Source organism: Pyxicephalus adspersus, chromosome 6 (genome assembly GCF_032062135.1).
Source record: "Pyxicephalus adspersus chromosome 6, UCB_Pads_2.0, whole genome shotgun sequence".
NCBI classification, from domain to species: domain Eukaryota; kingdom Metazoa; phylum Chordata; class Amphibia; order Anura; family Pyxicephalidae; genus Pyxicephalus; species Pyxicephalus adspersus.
In genome coordinates, this window is record NC_092863.1 from 84672607 (window position 1) to 84684924 (window position 12318).

The window sequence follows — 12318 nt, forward strand, 5'->3', positions numbered from 1 at the left end:
TGGGTATTAAAGCTTTAACGTAAAATAACAGAGACTGACCAAGGGCACATCCGATTGCCTCAAGAATTTTCTTTTCCGTTGGATAAACTTGATCCAGGGTTTTTTTTTCCTTCCTCTAGATCAGGCATGTTCAAAGTCCTGCCTGAGGGCCAATTCGCGGCCCGTGTTCAGATTTCCACTGGCCCGTAGCCTCTGTCATGAAATCAATAATTTGAGGCCCACCAGAACTGCTGACCACATTATGAGACCACAAAAAAATAATAACAAAGAGCTATTTTATATTTAGCTAGAGTTGGATTAACCACCTTGCCATTATCGGCCCAATACTCAGCGGGCATAATGGGCAGGACAGGAATCCTCATGTGTGCACAAGGAATGCCCTACATCATGTGTGCTGTGTGAGACCTGCACGGACCGCACCCACTCTGATTCCAAGAATGTGCTCTGCACAGAGCCCGCACTGACACCAGACTCCGTGCACAAGGAATCCCTCATGTCACCCGGCTAGGTGTGTGCTGTGCGGGACCCGTGCAGACCATGCCCACACTAACCCAAAACTTCGAACTAAACTTCACCTCGCTAAATCTGGCCCTCTTTGCAAAAAGTTTGGACCCCTGCTCTAGATAAACTAAATTCATTATAAACAAGCTTTTTTTTATTTGTCCATTTAAATCATAAGGAGATCTTTTTAAAAAAACCCAAAAGGAGTTTTCACAGCAACATTAGGACTTTTTGCAATGCCTGGACCTATCTACAGAATTGCCTCCATGATCACAGCACACCAAGACCTGGCAACTCCATAGCCAGTTAGTTCTTGGCACACAGCTACCACATTACAGTCCGATTACAGAGGGAGAGGAGACCGAGGAAATGTTTCCTTATGATGGATGGTCTATTATCTCAGCCTAGGCCGAGTTGCTAGACTGGAACTAAAGGACAGCTAACTGCTGGCATGGTTTGATGAAAGTCACTGGTCACAAGTTGCAATCGTGTGATATTCAAGCCTAGTTTTACTAGTGGGGTCTGCTTAGATGTCCTTATCACTATCTGCCCAATGTGAAATTTTCCTTTTGGTTGCAGTAAAATTTGTGAAAGGACCAGAAGGGGATAACCGCAAGAGGACAGGCAGGGATTGGCAAGCGTGGGCACATCTGCAGCAATGGATCAGCAAACCCCTGGACAAGAAGCAGCACTGTCAGGCTGGGGAATGTATTTAGATGACAATATCTTCATTTACACAGTAAGGAAACGTTTGATCCAGTGGAATGAGTTAGAGGGGGTTGGGATGAAGGGACAGGCGGGTTTGGCATTTTGCCTGGTGATGGGCTTGAATTGCATGCAAGTTGTATTTCTTTTTATCTACCAAGAAATGAAGAATGCATATATAAAATGAGAACTGCTGAAGTAATATGCACGGGTATAGCCTGCTCAGATATGAAGGCAATTAGTGAGGTTTCGGTTGAATTCCTTGTCACTGTTTGTTGTACAGCTCAGAGTATGAATTCTGACTTTGCCTGGAGAATGGTTCTGCTGCTGTGGCTCCTGACAATGAGAAACATTATTTATATTGCGGTGGGAGTGGCACATCAGCCCATGCTCCAAAAACCTTTAACTATTCTACTGCTGAGGAAACGCTGGTCATTCAACAGCAGCCAGTGCAGACCAAAGAAAAATGGACATCAAAACAAGGCAAAGAATACCCAGCTGTCATTAGCCAATTCCGTGCTGTGATATTCGTCTATCTGTGGCTGTCCAGCTGTGGCTCCACCATTCCATGCCGCTTAGGTCCGCATCTTAAAATTCTGTAGCTTTCAAAGCCGCCAAGTAGATTTTCAAATTAAATTGTTCATCTTGTCACTAGCAACATTCAAAAACAAAAATGGCATTTCCAGCAGGCAGTACTATCGATGGTTCTTCCACTGGTGGAGAACGCAACCATTGTTTTGCTTTGTCTATGTTAGATGAAGGAACTGGGATCTCTCATACCATGCACCATGAGCAAGCAGTGGAATTTAGTCATGTGACCTCAAAGAGAACCTAACCTAACATTGGTTAATCTATGTATGTGCAGGCATAAATAGTGGCAGCTACGTGAACCTGTTGTTTTAAAAGTCAAAAGTTTGCTTTGAAGAAAGACATGGACAGTACAAGTACTGAATGGTGCCTATCATTGATAATTTGAGTTTATAATGGATTACCATTCTCACCAGCAATGCTGTTCCTAGGAATGATGCATTGTTCTCTACCTTCATATGTTGCAACCTCAACAGATAGATGAACAATTCACTTCCTTCCCTTAATGACAACTTGCATGTCCCAGTGTGTTTTACAGAGAAAAGCCAGCAAGGGAGTGGCACATAGAAGCAGGTGAGTATTTTGTTTGCTAGTCATCACCAGTACGATATGGATCCAAGTTCTTTCAATAGCCAGGTCACAAGAAATAAACAAGCATTTAAAAAAAAAAATAAAAACATTTAGGAATGTTCACAAAGCACAAAATGATGTTGACAACAACATTTTGAAGATGGCTATCAGCCCAATAGAGGTCATTAATCATAACTATTTTCACAAGATATGACTCATACAGCCAGTTGAATCTGCAGAGCAATATGCTTTCCGATCAGCAAAAAAAACTGTACAACCTAATGAGCGCCGTTCCCATGGGAAGTCATTTGAGAACGTATTTACACAAGTACGTGCAACATAGCCTGGAGGAGCGTAACAGATTAGTTGATATTAAAGCACACTAAATACAGTAAGCTATTAGACAACTTTTGGCTTTTCAGATCTTGTGAAACTAAACACTGGATAGAGAGAGGCTAGGTGTTGGTTTAGAACGGCCTTTCTCAAACTTTTTAACATGGGGGAACACTTGAAATAGGTTTCAGGTCCTAGGGAACCCTGGCCAATATTTATGATCTACCTAATTCATGATTCATTAGCCTGGATGAAGGTCTCATACATTGTTGATCAACCAGATAACTGGTTTCAGTGATAATGGACCCGAAATGCACGTATTGTTCAGGGAACCCCTAGCAACTTCTGAAGAACCCCAGGTTGAGAAACGCTGCTTTAGGGGATGTCATGTTTCTGAGCTTAACATAACATTAACATTACCTTACCAATTGACAGCCAGTATTTCAGTGGGACATCATTAAAGAAGATGGTTCAGCTTTAAAAAAGAATGACAGAGGAAAGAAAAAATAAAATTGCTGGGGCATCAGTTTTTTCTTTTGATTGGCACTAGAATAGTGATGGCTGAAATATGTCTGGGTAAAATAAGCATGTTTTCCCACCATACAGTCTTATAATAAATTGAAATAGAGTGATAAGTTTCATGAACTCACATACAAGAAAGCTTTCAAAAAAAGGGCAAGGACAGAACTCACTTTGACTCAGTAAGGGGTAGGACATCTGCAAATAAACCAATGCTTCCAATTTGGGAGCAATGTTCCTTCCTTTCCAAGCTTTCCTTCTAAGGCCGTGCTAGCTGTGTAAAGAACTTTGAACACCTTTTGTTATAATGAACCCGAGACGTATTAGGCCAACTTAACGATCAGTTAGAAAACGTTTAGGCTTGAAATTACATTGCAATCTGAGAAGAGTGATAATTTCATTAGAGTAGTAATGCAGCAAACTGAGGGCACCAGGATGCATTACTTTACTGGAGTGGAGAAATATTTAAGTCAGACTTATCAATGTTGCTGGATCACAAGACTGCTTGAACACAATTACAAATTTTTTGGCAGGTAAGAGTTCACATAAGCATGTTCCATTTGCCTAAACCCAAAAAAGGTAGTTTATATGAAGTCAATAAATATAGATGATTATGATTTATCAACCTTCATTATAAAACTGTATACAGATTCTTTTACAATATACTTCATGCGTTATTTGTCTACAATATACTACATGCGTATATCTGCCACGTACTAGAACAAACATAGCAATCCTGGAAAATACCAAAGCTGCTTACACGCACTTATTACGGTTACAAATGAAACTTCTCAAAACCGAGAAAACAAAATTGTGTGACTTTTTTTTACTAAGGATTATTTTTCACAGCACAGCAGCCATCACTTCCAGTAAAAACGTTTCTGTTTTATTAATTCTTCAATAAACAAGCTTCCCCCTACATTATAAAGCTATATAAACTGAATAAGGTGGTCAAATCTTAAAAAGGACACCAGGTGTAAGAGAAACATGAAGGACACCACTTTGCTTAGTTCCCTTGTGTCCTCAGTCACCTTCGGCTTCAGTACAATCAGTTACTCCTTCAAATTACAAATTTTGTAGCTCCTATTCCAGTGATGACATACTTGTCTTAAGTTAGTGATTGATCATTTTGCAGAAGATAAAATGGAAGCCCACATTTTTTTTCATAATATTAAAAAAAAAAAAAACAAAAAAAAATTGTTAGCTTTGTCAATGCTGAGGTTTACCTACAATGGGCCATACACTAGCAACCAAGACCCAAGTTTGCAAACATCTAAAGACCACCTGCCTGTCCTCTTCAATGGCTATCAGAGGACATGCTGCCTAATGACCCCTAAATGAAACCTAATTTGATTCTTGCTTCCCAAAGAGGCCAAAGAGACTTCAGTATAGGGATTTCTAAACAGCACATGATCTGGGATCTACCTCAAATGGTTTGACTTCCAGAAAAGAATTATCCTATAGAACATACAAGTCTTGTAAAGAGGCGTCATATTCTTCCTCGTCAATTTCTTTCTATTGTGTGTACGGTTGTTCAGTGATCATGGATGGTTCTGCGGTACACTTTCTCTGTTACACATCCCTTCTTGTATCGTTCAAACGATCGCATCTAGTGTGTACACCATATTGGTGGATTATATTTGATCGAATCATTACAGCATGTACAGAACAGTGCATTATACGAACCATTCAAAATAATCGCTGATCTGTTGTTAATCATTCGTTTTCTAATAATTATTGCACGTGTGTACGTAGCCTTAGCATATGACGGGTTAATGTTCCATCTTGAAAAGAAGGTAAATTGTTGTAGAAGTTCTTCATCATTCATTGCTCCATGTATTTCTAGAGACTGGCCTGGTCCTAGACTGGACCAATGCTAAGAAATAGACAATGTTACAGAAATTCTGATTTCCTTTCTCTTTAGTGCTGCTGAGTTTTGTCAGGTCATGTCTATATTGTAATATAGATTCTCTGCAATAATAGGAAAATGACCAATCTAGAACATCCTTTGAAGTAGCAGTGTAGTAATTCTAATAGAGCCAAAAGCAAATGTATCCACACATGACCGCAAAAACAGGATGCCCATAGCTGGGTAATGCAAGACTGAATGATTTCCTTTAAGACAGCGTGACCCGCACTATTTGCGGTTCAGCTCCTGGCTCATCCACTCATCCTATTAATGGCTCAAATGTTATTTCTGTCTGGGTTTATTTCGGAGGATTAGGGTGAGCTCTGATGCTCAAGTTTCCTTGACTACTTTAAACGAAAAGGAAGCTGAAAAAATAAAAAATGGACAAAGGTCGAGCTTCACTTTGATTTCCTGTGTTTGTATCAGTTTCAGCCTACTTGTCGTTAAAAAGCCTGGCGCAGAGACATATGTTTAATGAATTACAAAGCCCCCAGCTCCCCCCATCTCAGCACAGGCATGGCTGTACCAGGACAGCTAGAAGGCACAGTCAGCATGTAGCCAGGTCTGTGGGAACTGCAGGCACGTAAAGCTGTCAGCAGCTACATAGCCTGTATCCGTTTCAACAGATGGAGCTTTAGTAGAACATACAAAAAAAAAAAAAAAAAGTCCATCGCTAACCTGTTTATAGCATGGCAAGACTGAATGGAGGACCAAACACTGCACACATTTTTTTTTTTTTAAATGCATGTCAATTCACATTGTCAGAAAAAAGAAAAAACATAAAAAGGAATTAAACTGTTTCAAGGAACAATGTACAGTACATAAATCTACAGGTAATGCTTCTGTGTATTTTCATTTCTTGCAACCTGAGGATTGAAAAAAATGAGGCCATACCACACTAAATTATGACTATTGGTGAAGAAGCATTCTCCCATGAGATTTGGAATCCTGAGCATTTTAAAGGAAAGAGCTGTCCAACTTCAGTCCTCAAGGACCATATATAAGACAAAATGTTCATAAAACCAGAATAATCGGTCACTCTTTAAACCACACCTTACTAAATTTACTGCATTTGTTAGAAACATGCTAGAAACAGATCCTGGCCCTCAAGTACTGGCGTTGAACAGTTCAGACCCAGGTGGCCCACCCTTGCCAAGGGGCCCATGGGAACTAGCTGGGGTGTGAGGAAAGTCATTTTTTCCTCTTTATCACATAGCCCTGATTTATTAAAGCTCTCCAAGGCTGGAGAAGATACACTTTCCTGAGTAGACCTGAGTGATCCAGAAAACATGGAATGGATCTGGACCAGAATTGAAAACTTTTGCTAACAAAAAAGCAATTAAACTGTAAAAAAAAAAAAATCCATTGCAGGTTTGCTGGATCACCCAGGTCCGCTGATGAAAGTGAGCCTTGGAGAGCTTTAATAAATCAGGCCCAATGTGCGATTTTTGTGTATTTTATGCAGCTTTTTTTTTTTGCATTGGTGCGATCCAAGGAAAACAGGATTCACGTTAACCTTACAACTGTATACCGAACTCCTAACATCACCATTAAGTAATCCACAGAAAAGCCGATCAGCGTAGTGACTGCGCACCTTGTAAACATGCTTTTAATGGTGCCGTCTCTTTCTTTCTTCAGGATGTTTTATGTAATGTATGAGGGAACGCAAGTTAAACGTAGGTTCTGCAAGGCCAGCTTTATTTTCTGCCAACACAGGAAAACACAAGAGCAAATAAAACTCTTTAACAGCTCATAATCCTCTGCAGTTTAAGCTTCTGTTAACAATTCTCCCGCTCTTATCTTGTAACTGCTGTTTATGTTTTGCTATGCAATTATGAACACGGTGGTAAGTGATTAGCACTCTTGCATAGCCCATCAAAATTTTGTTTTCAGATCCTATCGCAGATAGCATCTACATGGAGCTTGTTCTTCCAATTGTCTGTGTGAATGTATTCCAGGTGCTATGGTTTCCTCCAGCACCCTCACAGAGTATGGCATAGACAATAGATTGTTATTGGGAGACAGGAGATATAAATGATATTTCATGACTTGCTATATTAAAAGTCTTAATACATCGGAATTTCTTTTTGCTGCTGTTTATATACATAATATATGCACAGAGCTACATAAACTGATAGCAATAACATGTCAGGGGCCAATAATGAACCTAAAAACCAGTTCCAACCTGCAGAGTAAACCAAGGCATTAATTCTGCAGAAATTAAACCCAAGCTGTAATTAAGAGAGTCATTTTCAATGCAGAACAAAAGAAAGTCTTATACTCCCCATAAAAGTAAAATTACCTACGGTAATAAAAGAAGGAAACCTGAAACGCAGTAAACACATCTCCATAAAGCTATGACATAAAAACAACCCACAAGACCCCAAGTGCACGGCGGGCAACCTACAGAGCCTGGAATAGGATTATCCCTGATCCGAGCGTGGGGGGAAGGTTTGCAGGGGGTGTCAGTGGCTGCAGGAATGCCATAAACTATACAACAGTTATGGGAGGCAACTGGGTCATTTTACTGCACACAAACCACCGAGGCAGATCAAAATACCTTGGGCTGAACTTTAAAAGTCGCCTTCGTAAATGGCACAGATGTTGGACAAAAAATACATAAAAACCCAGCCATGCAAAAGCTTTAGATTGACCAGGTATGACTGGAATTTTGTGAACAAAGGCAGCAAACGGAGTGCTTGTTTGTGGCAAAATCTATCAACATCTATAGTAAAGGTACCTAAACTACGGTATGAAATTCAGAAAAGAGCAAATCGTCACAAGTCACTTGATTTCTCATGTATTGGCAGTTTTAGTATCTTGTTTATCATCTGTTATTGTATATTTCCCCTCCTAGTGTGTGTTACTTCCCCCACCCCTTAGATTGTAAGCTCTTCTGGCCAGGGTCCTCTCCTCCTCCTGTGCCACTGTATCTGTCTGTCATTTGCAACCCCTATTTAGTGTACAGCACTGCGTAATATGTTGGCGCTAAAAAAAATCCTATATAATATTTATCTGCGTTATACATATATCAATATGAGCATGCACTGATTTTCAGACCATTTTCAAGGTTCAAATCAAAAGAAAAACACATCCAGATTTCACAGATCGTACAATATATATATATAAATATATAATAAAAAGCAATCATCAACCCCAAAACAATCCTTTTAATTATGTGTACTTGTTCCTGAAATACTTGAACAAATTATAGTAAATTTACCGGCATCAAACAATCAGAACAATCAAAAACAAATCCTCGGGACACTAAACATCCATTTTACTTATTGGTGCTTAATCAGCAGAGAGGAAAAACAAAAATTCTCCAACTAATGCTACAGACACTCCGCAAACACCTGGAGCAAACCTATTATTGTAATAAAAGGTTAGACATTGGAATTGATTGAATGATAATTATTGGATGCTTGTTTATACCTGCTCAGGTATTCCAATCAAACACACAAAAGCCATGCAAATCTAAAACCTCCAAACAGCACCCAACTGCACCACATTGTATCCATTATCACACCATTGTATCCAATCGTAATATACAACATGAACAGAATGAGAATTCTTTATTGTTGTATTCACCATGCTGTGTTAGGTAAAGAACGTCTACTGTGCTCTGCCAGCGACCGCATTCCAGCGCTCAAATCTCAGCCCTCGGAATAAAAGGGCTGGTTTTGTCCAACAAACAGGTTTTACTTTACAAACACCGATAAATGAAGCCTATTGTTATCTAGCAGTCTGTAAATCGGTTTGTTAAAAAGGCAAATAAACGTTACACACCCACAAAGCAGCAAGAGTGAACGTTGGCAGGCAAGGCGACTTACCTGGACATAGGTAATTCCATAGACAGGGGAGGCTTTCCAAAGCAAAACGGGTCCCATCAAAACCAACGAGTAAAACCCCCTTGTCAGAGCGAGCCACAGGTAAACTTGTTGGGTGAGAGCACAACAGACAGAACACGCATTGTGTGGTGCGAATGAAGAAGCGAAGAGGCAAGGCAGGCAGCTGACAGGAAGAGGGCTTCTATGACCCCAATGTTTGCACAGTACAGTTGCACATAAGCAGAAAAAAAAAAAAAAAAGAAGAAGCCTTATCGGGATTAACTCCTCCTAGCCCAGTTGTTCGCAAGCCACAAACTCCAGCTCATCAAAATAGGCACAAAAGCCACAGAAGAAACAAATGAGACAAAAGGAACACCCATGGGCTTTGAAACCGAACGCTTCAATCCGGAGATGGGAGTTTCTATACTCTGCAGTTACAGGCGAGTTGGAGCAGCAGCTTATTACAATGCTGAAATCCTAAATGCCAGCAGTACATCTGTGCCCAGTCTGCCCGCAGCATCTGTCGTCCTCGTCTATGGGACAGACCGTCATCTGCATAATTAATGAACGTGCATTATCTGCAGAGCAGCCCGCAGATCAGAACAATATACAAACTTACAATGGAAATATAACCCATTCCTTCTACTTTAACATACAATTCATAGGAGAATGCAGCACCCCACTGTGCACATTCACCTACAGGGACATTTTAGAAAACATTCAGGTACAACTTACAAACAAAAAAGATATTTTATTAAAAAATGATCAATATAATTCTAATGAAAACCACAGGATGCAGGTACATTGCACCTAACCACACAATATAAAGAAAACAAGATAAGCGAATGAGAACTGTACACACAGGGGAGAAAGTGGCACCCCACTGTGCTCTCCCCCTATTTTGTATAGCAGTCATTCCGCATCAATCTGTCCTGATGGAGCCACCAATGCAGTCAACTGCTGTCCATATGTCAGATTCTCATGGAGACATCAGGACAGATCTATGATGTGTAGACTTAGCAATTGTAGATCTACTTCCTGTCTACATGCACACACTCCTCATCACAGCTCTGAACACTGCACATGTGTGCAACTTGATAAACTAAATCTTTTATTTAAAAAAAATTATTCATAGAATTCCAATAAAAACTACAGAACATTGCAATGCGCCTATCAACATAACAAAGAAAAACAAACAACGCAATAATACAACGTTCATCATCAAATGACATCAATGACAAGTAAACATAAAAAGTCCATATCCAATGTATTCTATTGACACTAAATATGTCAAAAACCATCAACATGCATAAAACACAGGTCTGTGATTCATCTATAAACTCAGTTGGTGAATGGGAAGTTTAAATATAAAAACAAAATCCTACAACCTGATATAAAGTAGTCTATAAAATCATAGTACTACTAAAGCCACATATTAAGTAGTCTCCTAATTAAAAAACCTTCCTTTTACATTTCTGACCACCATGACGGCCTATTTATCCAACATGTCAGCCAGGTGTGGTAGCTGCAGCAGATCTTGGCAGGCAGAGCTGTCAGTTGCTGATGTATGAAGAGCAAAGATGGACAGAGGTCACATGTGAGGGCCCCGGCTGGTGTTGGGGATAAATACAGACCACCAGCAGGGCCCCGCATGGCACAGGCATACACATGGGACTGTATGAAGCACAACTTAAACAAGTTCAGCCAAAGTTAGAGCGGGCTGTCATCATTACAAGAAATTGCTGCAAAAGGTGATCTGTGGGAGTGTTACACCCAGCTAGAATAAAAGTGAATGTGACGTGGGCTGTGTGACATTTATAGCTCTTTTCACCCAGCTAACACACCGGTTTAAGGATACTTAGACGGGGTCTGATGAGCTTTGAAAGTTACGGTCATGTGATTAAATTAAAGTGTCTTAGTATGTCGCATGGGCAGTCCCGGTGATTTGTCTGTACAGAATCGCTCGCTGGCGTTGTCGCTTTTCTAACGCCTGTGATTGAGACTGTAAGAGAACAATCCCATCAAGCGCCTACGCTAGCGGTAGTTGCCCATGTGACGCGACCTATACGTAAAATATAGCTTTTACAAAGTGATCACGCCATTGCCGTTCACAAATCGCTGTTTTTGCTCCTTTTTGCACGTGTGCAAACTTTTGTGATTGTTTCTAGCAACAAATGAGTGAATGAGCACTGTACACACTGGAAGAGGGAGAAAGGCTCTGCTCCCTTAACTTGTATAGCTTGATCCTTTATGGATTCACCAATAACAGTCCACATGTCAGATTCTCACCCGTCATACCATCAGGACTGATCTATGATTGACCGATCTGACATGTGTATTGCTGATCCACTTCCTGTCTATCTCCTGCATTGTAAGCTCTTTGGGCCAGGTCCCTTCCTCTTCCTGTGTCACCGTCTGTCATTTGCAACCCGTATTTAATGTACAGCGCTGGGTAATATGTTGGCGCTATATAAATCCTGTTTAATAATAATACATGCACACTCCTCATCACAGCACGGTGACTGAAGGCTGCGCATCGCCAATGACAGGGTGACAACACGTGTGTGCAACTGCAAGACAGTTGTCAGCCATAACAGGAAGTACAGAGCACAGGCTTTCATGGCAGGATCACTGCAGATATAAAAACTACTTCCACTTTCAATGATCTTCCTGGCATTACAAGGCAGCAGGATGCAGAGCAGGGATAGATCATGGCCATTCCTCTGGACACAGATCCAGGGACACGTGACTGCCAGGTGCTGCTCTGACTGGCAGGGCATGCTGACACTTGTGGTTCCTGCACTGGGTAAAGAGCCCAGTTTTGCCCCAATCACCCTCACCGTACCCAGGGCTGTGGTTCCCCGGCGGATCCTCGGTGTCGGTGCTGCCGGCCTCAGGGAGGAATGTTCCGGACTCCAGCAGCAGCTCCCCGCTGCCTCCCGCTGTGTGCTGCGCCTCGGGCTCCCCTCTCCCCGCCGTTAGCTTCTCCGCCTCCACACTACGAACTTTGCGCAGCTGCTTCCTCCTCCAGTCAGCCCGCGACTCCCCTCCGCCTTCCCCAGGCACCGCTTCCAGCTGCCCCGTCTCCGGAGTGCCGGACGATGAGCTCCGACTCCCCGCCGCAGCCGCCATCTTCCTGGAGCCAGGTTTACATTGGTGTGGGACAACCCAGGCAGGGGGCGGAACCCAGGGGGCGGGGATAGCGAGCTTCGAATTGTGCGTAACCTGGGAACCAGGTCAGGTACGCAAACGACGTAAGACTAAATTACACTAAAGAGTACTACGCTTTTTTTGTGTTTGAGAATAGCAAACTCTACGCGTCTTTGCCGTTTACCTGTTGTAATAAGCGCTACGCTACGCCTG

General features: G+C 41.5%; 1 protein-coding gene across 3 annotated transcripts in view; it reads right to left on the minus strand.

Annotated features, from left to right (window-relative positions):
* The window catches only part of MAP3K1 (mitogen-activated protein kinase kinase kinase 1), a 55412-nt gene extending 43304 nt beyond the window's left edge, over positions 1-12108 (minus strand). Inside the window, exon 1 of one of the 3 annotated variants that reach the window (XM_072416410.1) lies at positions 11801-12108. In XM_072416410.1, coding sequence (XP_072272511.1) covers positions 11801-12087 — 287 coding nt within the window. In that variant the 5' untranslated portion in view covers positions 12088-12108. Of the gene's footprint in view, positions 1-8958; positions 9395-11800 lie in introns of those variants that run through there. The other 2 variants (XM_072416418.1, XM_072416412.1) reach the window with 2 other exon arrangements.
* Between the last annotated feature and the right edge of the window lie 210 nt (positions 12109-12318).